This window comes from Trematomus bernacchii, unplaced genomic scaffold (genome assembly GCF_902827165.1).
Source record: "Trematomus bernacchii unplaced genomic scaffold, fTreBer1.1, whole genome shotgun sequence".
Taxonomy (NCBI): Eukaryota; Metazoa; Chordata; class Actinopteri; order Perciformes; family Nototheniidae; genus Trematomus; species Trematomus bernacchii.
The window spans coordinates 10374314-10398069 of record NW_022987720.1 but is presented as its reverse complement, the minus strand read 5'-3'; the positions used below and the strand labels follow the sequence as shown (position 1 = coordinate 10398069).

Below are 23756 nucleotides of genomic sequence, written 5' to 3'. Positions count from 1 at the left end.
AGTAAAATGTGTATCTAATAATGTCATCACAATCGCCACATTGATATGCAAGTTAGGCGTTAACTAGGCCTAATTCAAATGCGCTAATTTGCATGCAGTTACCAAGGCATTGCAGGTGAAAAGGATAAAACAAAAAAACACATCACCTCACAACTTCCCCAGATAGTTACTTACGTCAAGTCAGTATTTTCCCCTGAAATGTTATGTTTAAATATGCAGATTAGCTTTAATCTAGCCTATAGATGAATTCAGACATTGTAGTAAAACAAACACCATTTATATGTGAAAGAAAACATGGAAGCAAAATAGACCAAAATAACAAGTAGGCTACATGAAAAAACGATATGTTTGCCTGTAATGTCCTTAAACAGTAACTTCATAATTTTGATTGTTGGCTGCTCATTTAATAACTATTAAATGTACTAGTTTGTTGTCTGCTCTTGTACATTGTGAATACTAAAGAAGACCATTGTCTCTGTGTTAGCTGATTATTTTGTAGAATTCTGTTGAGTATTAAACAATTGCGTGAGTGTGAGGGTATTAAAATAAATTGGTCAGTAAGTCAGAGATGTGCAACTATATTTAACTTTTTGTTTTACATTTTTTTTTATAAATGAATATGGGAAGTGCCCTTTTTCTCACTTGAGCACCTGCCCCCCAAAATGTCTGTGCACGTCGCTGTCTAGGACAACATGCATTTTGAAATATGCCTTAACACCAGACTACATAAAGTTACATACAGGTCTAACTTGATTAACTTAAAATCAAAGAGCCAATAAAGAGTATTTTAATAAGTCTAAAAAGTATTTTTACTGCAGTTGCTTCACCAGCTCCTCGTCAGTGACAGAGTCTGGAGGTTTTTGCAGATTCAACATTTTCTCCCTGCCGAGCTTCAGCTTCGGTTTGAAGCCCACAGAGAGCAGCTCCTTCTGGATCCTCTGCTCCCTCTGCCGGCTCAGCAGAGTGAGTATCTCCCGCCTCTGGTCGGCCATGGCGGCATACCGCTGCCTCTCCTCCCGTCTCTGCCGGAGAGCAGACACGCTGGGCGGCTGTGGGGCCGGGGCGGAGGGCTTGGGACCGGCGCTGCTGCTGCGCTGCGGCCGGAACACCGGCAGCCTCTGGCGGATGTCTGCGGACACCAGCCGGGACTCCAGCGGCGGCAGGAGGGACAGCGAGCTCCACAGCTGCCGGGCATGGGACACATCCTCCGGAGAAGAGCCGTCAAACACGGTGAAGCATTTATCTAAGTCCTCCTGCTCAACCGATGCAGACATTTAAATTTTCTTACAGAAAAGTGTTAAAAAGAAACTTGAAGCAAGTGAAGTTAGCTGTTGTTTGGTATAGTCATTAGTCACCATGGAAACCAGACATCGCATAAACCTTTCAAAATAAAAGAACGTTAGGCCCATAGTATGTTAGCTAACTTGATTTCCCCTTAAGACAATTGAGAGTTTACTCAAAAATATCGTTTTCAGTATTCGTAATATGATTGTCAACCCAGTAACGTTTATAATACTTACACATTTGTTCAGCAGGATGTTCTCCACATTAACACCGTTTATTATTAATTTTTTTAAAGCTACAGTTCACTAAGATAAACAAACTAGGCCTACATCTCGGCCCTTGACTTCACATTCACCACCCTGCCCAGTGCCCACTCTGTCGGATCTGTTTTAGTAATGACCGGCTTCACATATCCCTTTTGGTTTGTAAGTAGGCTATAGGCCTACTTTTAACGATATTTGGGAATTAGCCGATATGAAATATGATATATCTTAGTGTAGCCTATGTTGTAGGCTATAGTCGTTTGTGTACAGTAAGTGTTAAATGATTATGTGGAAATCAACAATCAACTACAGCTGGCAAATGAATATTTTGAAGCATGAATTGAGTTAAACTGTAAACGTACAAAATAAGAGTTAAATTAGCGGAAACTTAAAGTTGTTTTAAGTACAATGCTTGAGTGAATTTAGCAGCCAAGAATAATAACAGAAACAATTGCTCAATATCAGAAAAACCCCAAATTCTGTTTAGAACATTTATGCTTTTGTTTTGAAGGCAAACCTCTCCTGCTTCTGTGATTGGCTGAATGGACGTCTCTGCCAACTTTGGAAACGAGGTGGGTCGCGCGCGCTTCTGCTCCACCCCCAGGTATCGCGGGCCAGTTTAAATAGTGAGAAAGGAGGAAGGACATGATCATCATCATCAGTTCATTTACCTGACATGATATTCTCATTTCCCTGGAGTGGAGTCTGCATCCTGCACTGAGGGCTGAAGAACTGCACAGTGAGTACAAATACTTCATTTATTCATATATTATATACTTTTTATACGATCATATTTAATACAGAAGACAAGGGCAGGCTAATACTCCCATGTAATGAATTCAGCTGAAATAACCTGCTGAATTCATTTTAATGTGCAAAAAAATAACTTGTGTGTATATAAAAGTTATGTCACTTTTAGAGCAATATGTGACAATATTAATTAATTATTAATAGAGTTGTTAATTAAGTAGATATGAACATTGATTAAAAAACCAGTAGCCTGCTACATTATCCTGAATTTCTTGTAGTGTTAAATGGTTAACACTTCTTGGTATTTGGATCATTATGGAGGATCATTGACCTTCACTTAAATCATTAAATGTCTCAGTAAAAATGTCAGAAATCTTCATTAGAGATTCCTGCTCACATACCTGCTCTGTTGTGCGTGCACGCCTGTGCCACCCTTGGGTGCACCTTGTGACATGTCACCATTTTGGTGTAAACGGTGAGCTTGGCTGGACACATGAGCCGCACCTTATAAGGTAGTATGCCTGCTAAGTCCCGTAGCATCCCTCTTTGGGCTACCAAAGCTACCAGGAGCAAAGGGGTTAGCCAAACATGGGCATTCCAGCATGGCAGCCGAGTTGTTTGATTATAGGTATTATCTTCTGTGTGCTGCTTTTCATGTTTTATTGCCTGCTCTTCCATCGGAGGTCAACGCAGCCTTGTGACCTGCAGGCAGAGGCAGAGAAGAGGATAAGGGAGTAAGTAGCTCATTGTGAACCTGTAGGGAAATGCACTGAGGCAGTTATCTGCAGTAATGTGTCATAAATGTAAATTAAATTAGAGTGAAAGTCGGCAGCAGTTTGAGGGACGAGGATATGTTTTATGATGCTGGTTTGTCCTCTGTGTGATGTGTTGTAAAACTATCCTCCTCTGTTGGATGATAATTGAGCTCTTTCAATCTTACACTCATTAAGTACTTATTCAAATAGTTTTGAAGAGTTGTTGGGTTAGGTTGGTTTTTTTTGCTCACTGTATGCTTCCAGCTCTTTAATCACATCTGATTAACCAAGGAAGTTTTTGAGTGTTAATATATATATTAAAATAGATTTTTTTTCACCAGGCTTTAACTTTGATTGTTTATTCTTAAAGTATAAATATAAAATGTTACAAAGAAATACTTGAAACTAACGGCCAACGTTTTTTGCTTACTTTTTTTAGGTTCAGTTTTCTTCGGTCCGCAAGACTTTTCACAACACTTTGTTAGTGAATTAATATTTTATTACAGTACAAGTTCATTTTACAGCACATTTTTAACAAAAGCAATTCAACGTGCTTCCAATAAATCATAAAAAAGGCCCAAAAAGATTTTTTAAGAAAACATAAGAAATACTGTAAGCTTTAAGTAGGGCAAAAGAATAAAAATGGAAGTTGATAAGGTATTAATTCAAGAAAAACGATAAGAAATAGTTTTCTGGGAAATCTGATTATTTTCTTTTTTGCTTGAATAAGAGATCAATACCAGTTTCGTGTCTGTACAGTACTGTATGTATGAAGCTACCACCAGCAGCCGATTAGCGTAGCATACATACAGCTGGTAAACCGGGGGCTGCGTGGTCACCAGCACCTAGAATTGTTGTTTCACAAGAAATTATGTGTTCAACTATTTATTTTCTAGCAGCAATGATTTGCAGGATTCTGCTGCTCCTGTTGTCATGTTGTGGTTCACGTTTTCAGCTATTTTGATTATGTCGTCTGTTATGTCAGCAGGCCAGAAGTCAAACCGAGGTCAGAGGTCAACCCGACTCCCATCGACCCACCAGAGGCCGACCCAGTCGTCAGTACCGACCCAGACCCCACAGCCTCTGAATCTGAGCCTGAGATCGACTCGACTCCTGACGCTGAAACCTCCAACATGGCTGACCCGGCCCCCGACGACAGCAAGTTCCTCTTCCTGGATAACGACTTCCGCAACAGTGGGGTGGCGCAGGCGGATTGGTCCGCCAAGAAGATGGTGTGGATCCCGTCGGAGAAGGAGGGCTTCGAGACCGCCAGCATGAAGGAGGATAAGGGGGACGAGGTAAAGGACGCCAGTATGAGATAATCCAACTGTAGTCGCATAACTGCATACCAAGTACTCTGATTCTTTACTGCTGAGGAAAAGTAGAAATAACACATTCTAAATATACTCCTTTACCAGCTTGGCAATATGGAGCCAATTTAAGGTACTTGGCAGAATATTATTTCATCATATCATATCAGTAAAAAAAAGGGTTAGGTAAAAGGTAGAGTTCAGTTAAAAATACAATATTTGCCAATAATTGGGAACCGTTTTAAAATCAATTAATTTGAGAAAATGTATTTACGGCTCTTAAGCCCGATTGCCCCCGCCCTTAAGAGGTTAAATGAGAGGATTTTAAGCTTTTCATTTTCATATATTATAGGTTACTTCATATTTTGGGGTTTCTGGACATGAAATTGCAATTTTTGGGAAAATAAAAAAAAATGTATATACTAAATGAGGTACCATTCATTTAAATAGTTATGGCACATTAATCGATATTGGAAAAATAATCGGTAGTTGCATTAAGCAGAGACTAAAGTGCAGAACTTCAGAAAATGTTGAAATGGTCATACAACAACAACAAAAGTCAAGGTTTTAATGTTCATTGGCAAAAATCTGATATCTTTCCAAAAATATTTTTTGTTTGTGTTTATCTGTATTTCTTTTTTTCAATCTGTTGGTACAACATTTATTTAATTAAAAACATTAGCGGAATCTGTTGAACACTGAAGTTGCATCTTGTGACATGATTTTTTTGTGTTAATCTTTTTCTTATTTTGAACATTCTGTTTTTATGGAAAATGTTGGAAACAATAAGGTCTTAAACGACAACACAGAGGCAGGCAAAGCTTTGATTCCTGGGTGTGTTTTGGGCTGCAGGTGGTGGTGCAGCTCTCTAACGGTCAGAAGGTGACGGTGAACAAAGACGACATCCAGAAGATGAACCCGCCCAAGTTCAGCAAGACGGAGGACATGGCCGCCCTCACCTTCCTCAACGAGGCCTCCGTCCTCCAGAACCTGCGGGAGAGATACTTCTCCAGCCTCATCTATGTGAGCCACACACACACACACACACACACACACACACACACACACACACACACACACACACACACACACACACACACACACACACACACACACACACACACACACACACACACACACACACACATACACAAACACTTATAATTGTCAGAAAGTTATCAAGGCACATACAACATTAAAAATACACGATTTTGCAGGATAAGATGAGCCAATAAATGCAAATACAAAACTCAAAGTATATTCATAGTATAATCCAGTTCAAAATGTTTGTCCTAAAATGTATCATAGGGGATTAAATAAATCATATGTGCAAGAAGAAGGAAAAATGACATGAAGAAACCAAGGATTACTTTCCATAAAAAAAAAAGCATGAACTCAGAGTTACGGGAAATCAAATAACATTTCTTAAACAATAGTGCCGTATTGATGTCTTGAGGATGACTCCTCTCTGGATAAAAGTGAAACAATGAACGTTACATACAAATCTAACTGATGTTATCTCTGTGGAAAAAGAAAGAGAAGCAGCTCTTTTATATCTACCTGTAAAACCTAAATATGAGGACTAAAAAGAAGCTTCCTAAGCCAGAGGTAACCGACTGCTTTTGTTCTCCTTATAAACCCACACAGACTCCACTTTTAGGTGAAAAAGTCCTTGTTCAGGGACTGTGTGCAGGCGCTATAGACTCAGGATGTACTGAGAGGATCAAGGGCTTATGCTTTTTATTTTTTCAGTCTTACAAAGTCTAATAAGGTAGGGCGATGTAAAATTAAAAAAGCCACGCTGATGCATCTAATACAGACGGCCATGAAGATAACTGCAGGTTAGGAACTGAAGTCCCTCCGCTCCATATATGAGCAGGCCAAACCTGAGCAGCCAAAAACAATATTATACTGTGAACTGTGAATTTTAGAGGTGATCCCACAATGTAAAGTAAATACATTATTGAGAACCACCTAAACCTGGATTCCAAATCAAATAGGATGCAGGGTTTGAATTCAAACTGCAAGCAGTCATTTTAATGTGTTTTTTTTTGCATGATATTAAAGTTTTGGAGGCTGTGCAGTATGTCAGAAAAGCTTGTGTAAAATATTCATTTGGGATTTTAAGGTTTAAAATATATGATTTATTTATGTTTCGGCGAATATATTTGGGTTTATTTTAGTTGGCATTAATAAATGTGATGTAGGTCTGAGATTCAATTTTGTTCTCAGTTAATCTAAAGCAAATGTTTTGATTTGTTGACAAATTTCCTTTTCTGTAGAAAATTGTGAAAAATTTCCAAAACCCAAAAGATACTTAGTACCAGTATATCAACTGTATATGCTAACGTATTGTTGCGTAAGGCACAATTAAACCAAAACAAACAAAAGGCACCAGAGGAAAAGAGAAAACAAGACATTTTTAGGAAAACCTGCTCGTGCCAAATGAGGGGCTCAGCAATCTGACACCTTTAAACAAGGAAGGAGAAGGCAGGAAAAGTGCCAAACTACTGAAATAACTGTACCTTTCACCCGGTCCTTTAATGTGTTGGTGGATTGATGGATTACCGAACAGTCCTATGAGGCACAGGTCCAGGGCGCCCTGGCCTTGACTGAACAAAGAGTCCACAAAGACACAAAGCAACTAGAGTACAACATTATGTGTACCTTGCTTCTTCGTAGGACAGATGCTGCAGCCTTTTGCATGTATGTCTGCCCATGGAGAGGTTAAAAGTAAAGGAAACAAACAAGATAAAGCTGACATAATTGTATAGGAAAACAAGTTCTGAGGATTTATTTATATGAAACTTAAAACTAACATTAATACACAAAGCATTTTTGATGTGTCTATTACACCATGTCCCTACTATGTTCTTGGAAAATCATGATATAAGGAGGACAGTGTTCCAGGACAATCTGTTCAGCAGAGTGTGTTTATCACTTTTAACAACCAGAGAGATGATCAGTGCTCTGACGTTGTGACTTCCTCTCTGTTCCCGCAGACATACTCTGGTCTGTTCTGCGTGGTGGTGAACCCCTACAAGATGCTGCCCATCTACTCTGAGAAGATCATCGAGATGTATAAGGGCAAGAAACGCCACGAGGTGCCGCCGCACATCTACTCCATCACAGACAACGCCTACAGGAACATGATGCAGGGTAACTCTGCGTGTGTGTCAGTGATCAATCATATATATATACTGTATATATATATATATATATATATACAGTATATATCATCAGCATTCCCGCCTTCAACGCTCGTGTCTGAATGATAACCCTTGATTTGTGAAACTTAGCAAAACCTCTTTTGTGAATCGATACAACCATGTATGATATTGACATTCAAAGGGTACATTTACCGATTACAAAACAATTAACAAATATTTTGTCCTTTCTAATGGGAGAAAAAAAAGCCTAAATGTTTTCCCTAGCCACTTAAGCTTACCTTTAAGGGATGGTTTTCATTGGTTCAAGAAGCGGATCTGACCAGATTGAGTGTGGCAAAGTGTTTTAAGACATGCCGAAGTGCCCTTCTGTAAGGCACTAGACCCCCGCACTACTCCCTAGGCACTGTATATATTATAACTAACAAAAACACACTTTTCTATGTGAGAGAAAACTATTCTAAATTGCTGGAGTATCCCTTTAGATGTTAAACATGTTCTGCAATACTGCACTCAGTTTGATTTCTAATTACTTTTATGCGAACCTCTTCATCATTGTTATTGTGTTGAAACTTTTAATTCCCTATTTTCTCACGTTTAGAATTTGTAATGTTTAAAAAATGCTGATTCATAGCACAAAATGCCTCGAAAACTATCAATGCAACCGTCCTAAGTGAGTTTTTTCCTAGAGTACCTCACCACACAGACACAATAGCCCAGTGAAAGCTGCTTAATGAAAGTGAAATGGTGCAGAGAGCAGCCCTGCCTGGAGCCCCGGAGCGTGCCGCCTCATGGTCCACCGCTGACCTCAGACCAACTGCGTAGTTTCCACTCAGCCCCAGAATAGCCATACATGGAGCAGGCAGACCAGATTACAGCGATGGAGCCCCGCATCCACCTGCTATTTTTAGACCATATGAGTGATGGAGGCTAATCTCCCTCAGAACGAGATTTCCGAGCTGTTTGCTCTCGTGTCCGAGTGAAGAAGCACCGCCTTCAGAGTTCATGTTTGGTGTGTTCACCCCGGCTTCCACTAATGAGTTCAGCTCAGTCAACATTTCACATTACTTCCCCCTCTTACATCCCTCTCCACCCTCTGTCTTTCTCTCCCCCCACAGACCGTGAGGATCAGTCTATTCTCTGCACGTGAGTCAAAACACACTAAACCATTTTCCATCCCACTGCACCATGCATGTGAGCACACACAGTGTCTATCAATTAAAAGGGCAGTGACTTATAGTCATTTCCTGGAATACATGTTCCTGTTTATGTTTTGGGATTTAGATTCTGTCCCCAAAAGGGAAGCAAGTCCCCATGTGACTTATTTTGTATGGATGTATGTTCAGGTTTATGTAAGGCTGCAACTAACGGTTAGCATCATTACCAATTCATGTGAAAGCCTTTTTTTTTCAATTAGATTATAATTTATTTCTCAAAGGAATTCATCGAGATAATCGCCAAAAGAACGAGATGATTAATTAAACAGTTTTTTAGACAGAATTAAAGGCAACAATTCCCAAAATCAATTGATCGTAAAGCAAACATGCTAATACACTCCAGTTCCAAAGTCCCACATGTTAGTTTGCTATATTCATCAATGAAGGGAAAACGACTAACTATCACCATGAAGTTTACCCGGTTGATTACCCATACAGTATAACAACAGCTCTTTTGTGTTACAAGTTTTGCTTTTGCTTACCTGGTGAATTTAGGCAAACAACCATACAGAAACAAAAACACAAAGTTAGAAATATAAACACCTGCATGTGTGTTTTGGAATGTTCCTTTCCACTTGTCAGAAAGACGACATGGTGTGGAAGTAAAATAGCACACAAACTCAAGAATGGCCAGGGACCCACCCTAGTTCGTAAGGCTTTAAAATGCCAGCTAATATTATTAATAAAAGGCTTTAAATTGTGAAAATTCTTCTTTTGTTACGGGAAAAAGATTTAAAAATCCCCAAAATAATCAGTTTACTATAATGGAAGACAATAACATGTTTAAGTCAATAAACTATTGATTGAGCATCTACTTGTTGCATCCCTAATCAAATGTTCAGGAACTTTATATTGTCACAAAATATCATCTTTAAAAATACCCTGCTTCAATTAACAGTATTTATTTGGTCTCCATTTTAAACTCTCATTTAATATATCATCTGCCCTCTAATATAATAATAATATCCCCCCCCCCCCATCCCCTCTGTCTGTTCCCCAGAGGTGAGTCTGGAGCGGGGAAGACAGAAAACACCAAGAAGGTGATCCAGTACCTGGCTGTGGTCGCATCCTCGCACAAAGGCAAGAAGGACGCCAATCCTGTGAGTGCTGATTCCTCCAGAAGAAAATGAATCTACATGGAAACTAAACACTGACTTAACACATCTAATAACAAATACAAGTTGAATATATCAGAATATAATTTATAAGAACAAAAAAAGTAACTCTTTATAAAAAATGTGTCTTATAGTGAGATACATTATCTCCAAAATATTTTAATAAATATCTTAATTTTCTGCCAAGCGACAATCTTCCCCAGCCGCATTTTTTTTTTTTAAACGTTTGCCAAATGTTGCGAAAGGGCAGTGGCAGGCACACAACATGTTAATACCCAGAGGTAACTGCTAAGAGTTCTCAATCTGATTAATGTACACTTCGAGGGGTATAAGAGTGAATGCTAAATGATATTTCCAATGCATTTTATTTTTAAATGCAGCCTTTTAATGTTGGAAATTCTGTTAACTATTGTTAAATACTAAAAATGTTTTACCGGAAGTACTATACTTAGTTACTTTACTGGAAACACTTGAAAATGTTGGTTTGCTTCATGAAGAATGCCTCAATTTAGAAATCTTTCGAAAAAATCTGGTTACTATTATAACAAAAAATAGATTTTTCTTACACATCCTCCATAACTCTGATTAAAAGTCATAGCTTCTGTTCTCTCAGCTGCGTATGATCCTATCTGTGGTTTGTTTATCATCATTCATTCATTTGAGACCCTAAGCAGACACTTTTTAGGGAATGTAGCTTTTTAAATGAAGATAAATAAAGTTTCTGACCAGTTTTTTGTTGTTTTGTTTCCTGCTTCAGCAGCCACAGCAGCCGCAGGCTGGATCTCTGGCCTACGTGAGTATAACAATTCACACTTTTACATGACAAATAGTTGAAATTCTGTTCACAATAATGAAGAGATATATTATATATGCAGTATAGAAATATTTATATATTTTAATTCAAGTTAAAGAAGTAATGCAGGTACATAATTAGGACTGTCTATGCAGGGCTTACCTGCATTGACAGTCTTAAGTATCAGCATCTAAATGCACAAAAGATACCACAAGTAAAAGTATTATTGCATTAACGGATTTTGAATGTTTTAATGTTACCAACTACAGCTTAAAATAACTATTTACTTCTGTGTTGTTTAATTATAATATTATATCATTATTTATTAGTGATTTTATACTCTGTTTTAAGTTTCAAATGGAAAGTGAAGTACTTAATTAAATGTACTAGTGTACAAATGTGTTCTGTGCTGCAGGGGGAGCTGGAGAAGCAGCTGCTGCAGGCCAACCCCATCCTGGAGGCGTTCGGAAACGCAAAAACCATCAAGAACGATAACTCCTCACGATTTGTAAGTTAATAAATCCCTTATTGGAAAAAACACTCAATAACAGCGTTAAAAAAGAAATGTACTCAGTGATTTATGGCGCCATGTAACTCACTCTCTGCAGATGGAAATGTGCAGTTTATGGCATGAATCACCCTTTTATGAGATGAATGATCTTATGCGTGGTCCTTAAAATAAGGAATCCTAATATCATAACTGTCCTCTGTCCACAGGGAAAGTTCATCAAGCTCAACTTCGATGTGACCGGATATATTGTTGGGGCCAACATTGAAACCTGTATCCTTTAGTTTGTTAATATATGAATTGGAAAGAAATAGATACAAAGTGTTATTTTTGCCAGCCCTGGTTATTCTTTTAACCAGATCAGACCTGCTGGAGAAGTCTCGCTGTATCCGGCAGGGGAACACAGAGAGAGCCTTTCACATCTTCTACTACCTGGTGGCCGGGGCCAAAGACAAGCTGAAAGGTGAGAGGGGTTTTCACTGTGACATTTAACAGTTCATTATTTACCTTTAAAAAAAATTATAATACAGCTTTTATTCAAAATCCATACTTTATTAATGTGGCAATTAGTCAGAGTAACTTAGAGTAAACAACAAAGAAAAACACCAAGCAGCTAAAGTGGGAAATAATAAAGATTAATAAGCATATGCTATAATAAAACATTAAACCCCTATTAAAGAGACAGATGTTGTTCCGTTTTTTTAATATGTGTTCCTCTCAATATCTTTTGAATTTCATGAAAAATCATTTAAAATAAGAAGAATAAAAAATGTGCATTTTTGTAAAAAATAAATAAACAATAATCTCATTAATTAAAGAAATAGCTGTTTTTATGAAGACAAGAATAGTCAAAATAACTTTTGGAAATAATAAAATAAAAGTAATAACAAAAAAGGATAGTTTTACAAGTTGTTTCATTTATACATTTAATATAATTCATTTACATTATTATTCAATTGCTTATGTATTTAATATTGAAGACTTTTGGGCTTCACTGGGGCCAGCAGTTCTTAAAACAATGGTACTTTATTTTTCAGTTAAGCATTTATTTGCATCATCAATACATTCATAATTATACATTTTAAGAATAATTGTTTGTATTTATTATCCATTGATCCTACTGAATGTCACTTTCATTTCTCACACACGGATCCAAGAGTTCAGTTTCTAATAGATTCAAATGTAAATATTATAATGTGTGTGCATGCGTTTGTGTGTGCAGAGGAGCTCCTGCTGGAGGACTTCAGCGCCTACCGCTTCCTGGTGGCGGGACACGTGGAGATCCCGGGTCAGGAGGACGACGAGATGTTTCTGGAGACTCTGGAGGCCATGGAGATCATGGGCTTCACCGAGGAGGAGAGGATAGGTACAGAGGGCTCTGCAAAACTCCAACAATACACCATTTCTCTCTAGGAACAGATCTTACAAAAAAGATCAGACAGAGGAATAAGTACTCAGATCCTCCTTTAGTAAAAGCAGGAAGAAAATGGTGTTAATATTCCATTACAAGTTAAGTCCTGAAATAAAAAAAGATCCTTAAGTGAAGGTACAGAGGTATTATGAGCTAAAAGTACTCAGTATTCAAACAATTCACAGTTATATATTATTATAGAATACTATATTATACTGTTACAGTATTATCACTGAATTGAAAAGCCTTTTAATCTTGAATTGAGTTAATGTGGAGACATTTGAGATACTATGTAAAACACCAGGTAAATTAGTAGTACAGTACAGTACCGCACTGCACCATATCCTAAAGCGTTTTATATGTAACAAACTATGAATGATGAATAGATGTGTTCTATAAAATACACAATATTCCCTGAAATGTAGTGGAATAAAAGTAGCCTAAACTAAATATACTCAAGTAAAGTACAATCATGTCAAAATAGAACTTCAGTACAGTACTTGAGTAAATGTATTTAGTTACATTTCTCCACTGGATTTACCAGCTATCAAATTGTAATCTCATTACTTGAATGAGGCGGAAACTGTTTTTGGACATCTTTAACATTTCTGTAAATTCCTGCACCGTATTGATGTCCCTCCTCCTGCAGGGATGATGAAGGTGGTGTCCACCGTGCTCCAGCTGGGCAACGTCAAGTTTGAGAAGGACAGGAGCAGCGAGCAGGCCACCATGTCCGACGACACCGGTAACCTTTTTAAAAACACCACCAGCACTGTTGGTAAATGTATGTTTCAAACGTCTCTGACTTTTTCTTCTTCCCAACTTTCTGTTACCCATCAACCCCAGCTGCACAGAAGCTGTGTCACCTGCAGGGCATCAACATCACCGACTTCACCCGCGCCATCCTCAACCCCCGCATCAAGGTGGGCCGCGAGGTGGTGCAGAAGGCGCAGACTAAGCAGCAGGTAATGGAAAAACTGACGCCATTAAAACTCAAATATGATTTCAAGGTACATTTGTAATATTTTCTTTTTTAGTTTATGAAAATCTCATGTGGCAAAACTGGGCAAATATGCACTTACTCTCAAAAAATTAAAGACATGAATGAAATATTTCTTGAGTATTAAAGGGTCAATGTTGGAGCAACACAAATATACAAACAATTATTCAAAAATCAATATTTAAAAATTCTAAAGAAATGATAAGAAACGGAAAGTATGATTTTTGTAATCCTGTTTTTTCTGATGTTGCATTGCAAATTCTAGACATAATTGGTACTTCAAAAAGCCTCTTGGATAAATGTCACACATTTCCCGACAGTGGTAATTTCTGCATAAAAATAGGTCTTAACTTTTTTAAGTTCTGGGTGAAATGAAAAGATGTCCATCCTTCTGCATTCCCTCTTCTTCCTCCCCCTCCTCCTCCTCCTCAGGCTGACTTTGCGGTGGAGGCTCTGGCTAAGGCGATGTACGAGCGTCTGTTCCGTTGGATCCTGGCGAGAGTGAACAAGACTCTGAACAAGAGCAAGAGGCAGTCGTCCTCCTTCCTCGGCATCCTGGACATCGCTGGCTTTGAGATCTTTGAGGTGAACGCTTTATGAAAACTAGGGGTGGGAATCACCAGGCTCCCCACGATACGATACTATCGCGATACTTAAGCCACGATACAATAGTATTGCGATTCTACGATTTGCTTAGTATTGCGATACGATATATTGCGATATATTGCGATATATAGAGTGGCGAAGTCACGCCCACCTACTTCCGGGTAATGGGACCTTATTTCGGAAAAATTATGCATTGAAGTCAATGGGGAGAGAAAACTTATCTTTCGATCCCGTTTGAATTGTGCCATGAATTACACATATGATGTTTGTCAATCTTAAAAAATCATTTCCATGTCAAAAAAGTCACAGTTTGTCGTAAAACTGTTGAAATATAAGACTATGAAAAATACGTAACTAGAAAGACTACAAATCCCAGAGTCGCGTAAGTGATGTTTCCTCCACCATTCAGATACCTAAGATCAGCGCAATATAGATAGAATCTATCTATATGACGCTGGCTAAGATAAGATAACTTTCACAAGATGCCTGTGTGCTTAGTACCAGGTTGTTATTATACCAGCAATGGGTCTTGCTCGTTCTTTTGCTTCCCATCTGATGAAAGGACCAGGAGTGGCTTGATCAAGTTAGCTACCTAGCTAGTAGCTAGCACGTTAGTTAGCATTACAGCCTTGTCATTTTTATTAGCCTTAACATGAAGTAACATTAAGTAACCCAAAATGTTAAACAGTAAGAGTAGTAGTCATATTTCGTGAACCCTTTGAATAGTACTGTCACCGGTGTGATCATTCTATAATACACCATTTAAGCCCGGGGGAGAAATGCTAACGCTAACGTTAGCATCGGCAATCTTCTCTACTTCATGCTATCTGCACAAATGGTTGACATTAAACATTAAAACGACCAGGCAGTTCAGAGAGAATCAAAGGAAGGCAGGCAGGCAGCTTTGCATGACTTTCTTCAGGACGTGTTTCATTGTGGTGATAGTGAGGGTAGTCAATCGTTTTGTTGACAAGACAGTAGTGACGGCCATCTTGGTGACGTGTGTTGTTGACCAGAGATGTAGTTCATTGAGCGTTTCACACAAACAAATGTGTTACTTCACAGTTTTACGACACATTTTTTTTTTTTGACTTGCAAAATTATCTTTTAAATTGACAAACATCATATGTGTAATTCGTGGCACAATTCAAACGGGATCGAAAGATAATCTTTCTCTCTCCATTGACTTCAATACATAATTTTTCCGAAATAAGGTCCCATGGAGGTCCACCGGAAGGGGAGGGACTTCGCCACTCTATTGCGATATATTGCGATTGCGTCTTCCCTTCCTGGTTAAAAAATCCAAAATAATTCCACACCTTTTGATTTAAATGCGACCGGCGCATTTCTGGTTTCTTTCCTCGCTGACTCCATCTTTGTTTTGACTAACTTCCTGCGCTAATCCCACTGACTTTACCCATGGCCATGACCGCACAAGAAAAAGCTCAGCACCAGTGGATTGAACAAGCAATTGTTACCAAAAACTTTCATTTGGATTTTCAATATGAAACATATATACATATATTTATATAATAAAATATCGATACTTGGCGTCCGTGTATCGATACAATATCGCCACGCACAGTATCGCGATACTATGCTGTATCGATTATTTGCCCCACCCCTAATGAAAACATACATTGACATACTTTTGTCATTGTTGGATTACTTACTACCACTGGTAGTATTCACACTGTTTCCTAACCACTGTAATGTTTCTGCGCCTCAGGACAACTCCTTCGAGCAGCTGTGCATCAACTACACCAACGAGCGGCTGCAGCAGCTCTTCAACCACACCATGTTCGTGCTGGAGCAGGAGGAGTACAAGAGGGAGGGCATCGAGTGGAACTTCATCGACTTCGGACTGGACCTGCAGCCCTGCATCGAGCTCATCGAGAGGGCGGTCAGTCACCGGTCCTTACCTAAAACCCAACAGAAACAAAGATAAGATGTTTCCTAAGCTAAGCCTCTGTGTGTGTCTCTGTCCTGCAGAACAACCCCCCCGGTATCCTGGCCCTGCTGGACGAGGAGTGCTGGTTCCCCAAAGCCACCGACGTCTCCTTCGTGGAGAAGCTGCTGAACACACACACCGGCCACGTCAAGTTCTCCAAACCCAAACAACACAAAGACAAACTGATATTTACTGTCATGCACTACGCCGGCAATGTGAGGGCCTTTCAGACAAAAAACCTGACAACTTTTCCTTTTTGTCAAAAAATAGTATATTACTATCCCTATAGAACTTCCTTCTCTGCGCCACAAAGCTATAAACTATTAAAAACACATCAATGAGCCACACTGCATTAAGTGTTTCTTTTTCTCCATAAAGTAACGTTTTCATGACATTTTGCATCAGGTATATTGGTTGTCTAGAAATATATTTTATTTCTAGACAACTTTTGGATAGATTGTGACAAAACATGAATTTTTAAACCCTTATTTGGACTTTATTCTCAACAGTAATTGGTTTTGTAGCTGAGGTATTCCTCATGAAATGTGTTGAAAAATAGAGATGAACCGCATCCTGATCACCATCAACGCTCTGCCATTATGTTTGAAGGTTGAGTATAACGCAGCCAGCTGGCTGACTAAGAACATGGACCCTCTGAACGACAACGTGACGGCGCTGCTCAAAGTCTCCTCCAGCAACTTCATCCAGGACCTCTGGAAAGATGGTTGGTATCGAAAGAAATAGTAATAACATGCGATGACACTCAAAGTCATCTTACATCACATAAGAGCTGTAATAAAACCTACAATAATCAACAAAGCACCCGTTTTTAACCCTCAAATAATCATTTCATTAGTAAATATAGCTCAGTTATGAGTTAAAAATCGGTATAAAACCAGTATGTATTTGTTGCCGTCAGTGGACCGTGTGGTGGGACTGGAGACGATGACCAAGATGTCGGAGAGCTCAGCTCCCACTAAATCTAAGAAGGGGATGTTTCGCACGGTGGGTCAGCTGTACAAGGAGTCTCTGGGGAAACTGATGGCCACGCTGCACAACACGCAGCCCAACTTCGTCCGCTGCATCATCCCCAACCACGAGAAGAGGGTAGGAAGCTTCAAACCTTTATAAAGCTATGTTTTGATTAATCACATTTTTTATATCTACAAGGAAGTTAAATGTGAAGCTTGAAAAAGTTGATCAGAGGTCCTCGGAGGACAGAAATATCAGCATCAAAAGACTGACTTTTCACTTAGATAAGTCTTTTAAATAATTCAGTCCTATCATCCAATCATAGCTACCAAATGTATTTCCAGAATGTATTGTTGTGCCTGGAACCAGTAAGATAGCATGTTAATGAAAAAACTTAGTAGAAAACAAAAACATTTAAGCCAAGTTGCAATTCCATTTGTATAAGAAAGTAGGATTGAAAAAATAATAATTAGAAAGCACAATAGGTCCCTAGTGATGCATACGAGTTGAGGTGACATGCTACGTTATATCTCCCTATATACACCCCGAACAATGATTGTATTTGAGCTAAAGCTGCGGTGTGTTGACTGAGTGTGCTGCTGCTGTTGCAGGCGGGGAAGATGGACTCCAACCTGGTGCTGGAGCAGCTCCGCTGTAACGGCGTGCTGGAGGGCATCCGCATCTGCAGGCAGGGCTTCCCCAACCGCATCGTGTTCCAGGAGTTCAGACAGCGGTGAGCAGACCACTCACTGTTAGTGTTCTTTGGAGGTTCCATAACTATATTATGTGTGTGCTAATGTTAATAGAAATGTGAATAATAGTATAAACAACACCCTTACTACACCCTACAGTAAGCATTACATTTGTAAAGATAGTATGCAGAGCAGACATCCTGATGGAAAAAGAGTTTGTCTATTCATTTAAACATGGTTTTGCACTTCCTCACTTAGACCACTGGAGGAAAACACAGATGTACACATTTTCCAATTAAAAAAATAAAATAACCAAAAGCATCAATTGAGAATTTTTCCAAACTGCAACAGGGTCCACAAAAAGTGTTTTTACTTTTTTTAATTAATAAATGTCACGGCAAAATGAAAACAAATGTGTTTCTCTGTTTGCAGATATGAGATTCTGGCTGCCAGCGCCATCCCAAAAGGCTTCATGGACGGGAAGCAGGCGTGCTGTCTGATGGTACGTTTTGTATTATTAATGCTTTTTCTTTTTATGCATACATTCAGTGTTAAAATGAAAGTCAGAGGATGTCCACATTAACAGCTCCTGTGCAGGTCTTTTGAATATGGATTTAGCTGAATTAGGAGGTATAATAAGCAGTTATTCCCCTGTCCTCCCTCTCCTCTCCTCCTGCAGGTGAAGCACCTGGACCTGGACCCCAACCTGTTCCGCATCGGGCAGAGTAAGATGTTCTTCAGGACCGGAGTGCTGGCCCAGCTGGAGGAGGAGCGCGACCTCAAACTGACCGTCGTCATCATCGCTTTCCAGGCACAAGCACGAGGCTTCCTGGCCCGCAAGTAAGAGAAACATATTGAGACACTACACTTTCACATACAAGGAATTTATTTGAGAGTATTGGTGAAAACCTTAACATTAACAATGATGTACAGTATATGTCAATACAAAGTTAATTGCTCTGCAGGTTTAAAAATTAAAGTGTTGTGCAAAATTGTCAGAGGTATGTGCAAAGGATTTGGATTAAGGAACTAAGTACTTATTAAATATAAAATAAATCTGAGGTACTTATGCTTGAGTATTTCAATTTTGTGTCACTACTACACTTTTCATTTACAGCTATCAGACAACTTGTGTTACTCTGCATATTCGGATGTGTAGCATCTAATATTGAAATAATAATCTGAAAATGTATTAAGTAATAACATCTTAAATTAACCTGATCAAAATTGCTTAGTTATTTGGCCATTTTTGCTGAATTCTGAATAAATCTTCAACCTTTTGCAGCTCACATCATATTATTTATTTGTGTGTTTTCAGAGCGTTCAATAAACGGCAGCAGCAGCTGACAGCGATGAAGGTGATCCAGAGAAACTGCGCCTGTTACCTCAAACTGAAGAACTGGCAGTGGTGGAGGCTCTTCACCAAGGTTACACACCTTTTACTGACATTATCAGAACAACGTTTTGTCATTTTTAGAAGTGTTTAAGATATAAGATTAACAAAGAGGTATTCTCCATTAATCATTATCCCTGTTTTTATTTCAGAAATATAATATATCAATGTATGACAATAAAAATAATAAGTAATCGGCCTGCGTGAAGAGAACAATTACAAATTTAAAGTCATTAACAAGAAATACAAAAACAATAAAACGCTTTACAATAAAAGTATGATTTCAGAAGAGACTGCAAGAAAACCATGAGGTGTATATTCAAAATGTAAATGGCTCTGTGTGTGTGTGTGTGTGTGTGTGTGTGTGTGTGTGTGTGTGTGTGTGTGTGTGTGTGTGTGTGTGTGTGTGTGTGTGTGTGTGTGTGTGTGTGTGTGTGTGTGTGTGTGTGTGTGTGTGTGTGTGTGTGTGTGTGTGTGTGTTCCAGGTGAAGCCCCTGCTGCAGGTCACCAGACAGGAAGAGGAGATGGGTCAGAAGGATGAGGAGCTCAAGTCGGCGAAGGAGGTGGCGTTGAAGTCTGAGGCGGAGCTGAAAGACATCTCGCAGAAACACACCCAGGTGAGAGAACATCGTTTTATTTACATTAGATTGGAACCTTAGAAGATCCTGAAGTGACTGAAGTGTGTGTTTGTAGCTGATGGAGGAGCGCACCCTGCTGGAGACGAAGCTCCAGGCGGAGACGGAGCTATACGCCGAGGCGGAGGAGATGAAGGTGCGGCTGGAGACCAAGAAGCAGGAGCTGGAGGAGGTGCTGCACGAGATGGAGGCCCGGCTGGAGGAGGAGGAGGACCGCAGCCACGCCCTGACGCAGGAGAGGAAGGAGACGGAGCAGCAGCTGCAGGTGGGGGCACAGCACTATTATAATAATAATAATAATAATAATAACAACAATATTAATAACAACAACAATACAAATATAATATAAAATTAATATATTATATTAATAATCATACTCATAACAATTCTGATAAACTAAAAGAAAGAAAGACATATATCATTGTTTAAAAAAAAAACTGTGAAATTACAAAATGTTATTGTCTAAATATACTTGACATATTTTCTCATAGTAATTCTCATATTCTTATTTGTACACGTGTTTATTAATCATAATAATAATAATAATAATAATGCATTTTATTTATAGAGCGCTTTTCTGGAAACTCAGACACTTTTCAGAGTAAAAGTTCATAAAAAAACATAATTAAAACAACACACACTTAAAATTAAAGTGGACCTATCATGCTATATTTGAATAATATAGTGTAGGACCATACCTATATAAGGCATATTTATACTTTTTTTTTTTCAAAATACCAAACAGATCATGCATTTTAGCCATGCCTCATTTCGCTCAATTTGAAAAACGTTAGCTCTGTTTTTGCAAGGGCAGATTCAGTGAGAACAGTACCACCTACAGGCCTGGCATATGTACTACAGCGTCTCCAGCGCTTTTGAACGGCAATGGCCGTGGCTGTCTCCTCCTGATTGGTGGAGTTGGCCCAATAGCCGTAGCGCCACTGTCCTGACGTCAGGACAGTGTTCAAATCTGGATCAGTTTTTATCAGATCCGTTGCAGCCCCTTTTTTAGAGATTTGGGTATGGAGGAAAATAGAGAGGGTTGTGTTTTCTGACACTTGGTGAGTTCCCTGGAACACCGGGGACACATATTCATGTATAAAAGACGTACAAAAGTGCATTTTGCATGATAGGTCCCCTTTAAATTAAAATATAAAACACACCATAAATTCCAGATTAAAAGCAGTTCTGAAAAGATGAGTTTTTATTTGTGATTTGCACATGGTAATATCGGTGAAGTTACAGATGTGTTTGGGGAGTGAGTTCCAGAGGGAGGGGGCAGCGACGGAGAAGGCTCTGTCCCCCCAGGTTCGGTCCTATGAGGAAATATGAATGTGAAGCTTTTAAAATATTCATTTGTGGCTCTTATCCTGCTATTCTGATGCTATGTATCGACCAATTCTCTAAACCAAGCTTACACCTACTTGGCATCATCCAAACTGTCCCGCTGTTTTCTCTGCAGCTGATGGAGGCCCACATAGCGGAGCAGGAGGACTCCTGTCAGAAGCTGCAGCTGGAGAAAGCGTCTGTGGAGGGGAAAGTGAAGAAACTGGAGGAGGACGTTCTGGTGACGGAGGACCAGAACAACAAGCTGCAGAAGGTACAAACAATCTGGAAGATTTTGCTAGGTAGATAGCACAATACAATCTTTACTGTTGTGTGTTTTCAGGAGAGAAAGCTTCTGGAGGAGAGGATGTCCGACATGAACTCCAACCTGACCGAGGAGGAGGAGAAGTCCAAGAATCTGACCAAACTCAAAACCAAGCATGAGTCCATGATCTCAGACCTGGAGGGTGAGGCAGCAAAGCACTCACAATACTCTATTCCTTAACGGCGCTTTATTTTGCAGTTAAATGGAAAAGTCCAAAGGAGATTAAGAGAGACAGCGGAATGGATGAAAGCACACAGTAACAGACACAAACACAATAAAGGCACCAGCAATCATAAAGGTTTTACCAGGGAAATGAAAAAAACATTTACATCTAAAGAAATATGTATTTTTTGATCCCAAGCCATTTGTCTGTGTACATGTACTGAAAAGAAAGGGCCCATATTATGCCTTTGGGGGGGGTTTCCTTTCCTGTAGTGTGTTATATATATTTTTGTGTGCACGGAAATGGTCTGCAAAGGCTAAAATCCCATTTTTGTAGGAGAGATTTAGCCTATAAAAGATAACTTGCATTGTATTTTCGAGGCTGTAAAATCCAATTTCTTCTCAGGTGCCCCACTCTAGGGGACCAGTGATTTGAAACAAATAAGGGGACTCACAAGACTTGATGACCTTAAAAATCAGTTTTTGTATAATGAACAGGTCTGTGACACTGTTCTTCTCTCTGCTGCAGTGCGTATGAAGAAGGAGGAGAAGGGCCGTCAGGACGTGGAGAAGGCGAAGAGGAAGGTGGAGGCGGAGCTGGCCGACCTCCAGGAGCAGCACGCCGACCTGCAGAACCAACTGGCAGAGCTCCGAGCCCAGCTGGCCGCCAAGGAGGAGGAGCTGGAGGCCACGCAGGCCCGGTAAACTGGGGAGGTTCAGATAACAGTTCAACACGGTGTTACACAGAATAATCAGCAGTGGAGCTAAACATGTAAAGATTACCCTGGGAGGGGCGCTAAAAAAAGGGAGAATTCCGGAGTTATAACAGGTGTTAATACTGTATTCTGTTTATTTATATGTAAAGATAATGTAACAGTCTTTTCCCGACACAAAGATCTCCTGAATTCAGGCTTATATTGCTCTAAACCTGCTGGGTACCTTTTTATAGAAGTTGACGGCCAGAATAACAGAGTGATAAGTGAGACAACTAATGCAAAACAACTATATTCTATGACACTGCAGATCTCTAGTACGTGGATGTGTGTGGTCTCTCATAGTGAGTGAGCATATGTTTAAAGAAAACTGTTCACAAGAAACAACACAGAGCACATGAGCCCTTAGTGTGTCTTAGCAGCCAACTCTACTGAGATGTTTCTACATAGAACTCCTTAATACTTAGTTTGATGTGAAGATATTAGAAACGTTATCAGAACCTTGCCTGTGTCCCCAGGCTGGAGGAGGAGTGTAATCAGCGCGGCGCGGCGGTGAAGCGAGTCCGGGAGCTGGAGGCTCTTCTCTCAGAGCTGCAGGAGGACCTGGAGGCGGAGAGGGGGGCCCGGGGGAAGGTGGAGGCGGCCCGGAGGGATCTGGGAGAGGAGCTGAACGCTCTCCGCACCGAGCTGGAGGACAGCCTGGACACCACCGCCGCACAGCAGGAGCTACGGTGGGTACTCGGGGTCGGGGGGGGGGGTTACTACTGTGTGGTCAAAGTCGTCTATCACGGTATATGTGTCATTTCAAAGTTTGTAACCACACTTACAAAATGGCAACATCTACTGTACATCAACGTCTACATGTATAATGGCCTAGGACGTTTAAGATAAAATAAATAATCTAGCTTAATCCTTGCACTCTTTACGGTGATAACAGTGAAGGTACTTCATTTAAAGCAAATGTTAAATATTAAAATCTGTGTTAAACAATGTTAAAAACAGCTTCTTTCTAAGATTGTGCAGAAGAATAAAAAAGGGTTTCATCTGCATAAAAAGAGACCTCTGTGACCCCAGATGTGTAGTGTTGATGTTGTGTGTGTGTGTGTTTATTGTACGTCATATGTGTGTATTTGTACCTGACAGGGCGAAGCGTGAGCAGGAAGTGGCCCTGCTGAAGAAAGCCACGGAGGACGAGGGCCGGGGCCACGAGGCTCAGGTCCAGGACCTCCGACAGAAACACAGCCAGGCTGTGGAGGAGCTCAACGAGCAGCTGGAGCAGGCCAAGAGGGTACTCACACACACACGCACACACACACACACACACACACACACACACACACACACACACACACACACACACACACACACACACACACACACACACACACACACACACACACACACACAC

The 23756-nt window shown here is 39.8% G+C and overlaps 2 protein-coding genes across 5 annotated transcripts in view; one reads left to right on the top strand and one right to left on the bottom strand.

The window, feature by feature from the left end:
- Window positions 1-809: 809 nt before the first annotated feature.
- Window positions 810-1274, bottom strand: cunh11orf88 (chromosome unknown C11orf88 homolog). The gene has a single exon (XM_034144266.1). The coding sequence runs from the start codon at window positions 1272-1274 to the stop codon at window positions 810-812; it is 465 nt and encodes a 154-aa protein (XP_034000157.1).
- Window positions 1275-2208: 934 nt separating this feature from the next.
- Window positions 2209-23756, top strand: part of LOC117493603 (myosin-11-like) — a 34701-nt gene continuing 13153 nt past the window's right edge. For 2 of the 4 annotated variants that reach the window (XM_034144242.1, XM_034144245.1), the window contains exons 1-29: window positions 2209-2286; window positions 4041-4350; window positions 5215-5385; window positions 7365-7521; window positions 8648-8675; window positions 9747-9846; window positions 10619-10654; window positions 11070-11162; window positions 11372-11435; window positions 11527-11625; window positions 12385-12528; window positions 13223-13318; window positions 13420-13538; window positions 14006-14158; window positions 15909-16082; window positions 16172-16345; window positions 16740-16854; window positions 17050-17237; window positions 17714-17835; window positions 18227-18296; window positions 18474-18634; window positions 19113-19221; window positions 19673-19804; window positions 19881-20087; window positions 21285-21422; window positions 21492-21615; window positions 22165-22336; window positions 22867-23079; window positions 23492-23636. In XM_034144242.1, the coding sequence (XP_034000133.1) occupies window positions 4186-4350; window positions 5215-5385; window positions 7365-7521; window positions 8648-8675; window positions 9747-9846; window positions 10619-10654; window positions 11070-11162; window positions 11372-11435; window positions 11527-11625; window positions 12385-12528; window positions 13223-13318; window positions 13420-13538; window positions 14006-14158; window positions 15909-16082; window positions 16172-16345; window positions 16740-16854; window positions 17050-17237; window positions 17714-17835; window positions 18227-18296; window positions 18474-18634; window positions 19113-19221; window positions 19673-19804; window positions 19881-20087; window positions 21285-21422; window positions 21492-21615; window positions 22165-22336; window positions 22867-23079; window positions 23492-23636 (3669 nt within the window). In that variant the 5' untranslated portion in view covers window positions 2209-2286; window positions 4041-4185. Of the gene's footprint in view, window positions 2287-2980; window positions 3032-4037; window positions 4351-5214; window positions 5386-7364; window positions 7522-8647; window positions 8676-9746; window positions 9847-10618; window positions 10655-11069; window positions 11163-11371; window positions 11436-11526; window positions 11626-12384; window positions 12529-13222; window positions 13319-13419; window positions 13539-14005; window positions 14159-15908; window positions 16083-16171; window positions 16346-16739; window positions 16855-17049; window positions 17238-17713; window positions 17836-18226; window positions 18297-18473; window positions 18635-19112; window positions 19222-19672; window positions 19805-19880; window positions 20088-21284; window positions 21423-21491; window positions 21616-22164; window positions 22337-22866; window positions 23080-23491; window positions 23637-23756 lie in introns of those variants that run through there. The other 2 variants (XM_034144243.1, XM_034144244.1) reach the window with 2 other exon arrangements.

Excerpts from the sequence above, each read along its gene's own strand:
- cunh11orf88 (XM_034144266.1), bottom strand. The coding sequence starts at position 1,274 with ATGTCTGCATCGGTTGAGCAGGAGGACTTAGATAAATGCTTCACCGTG.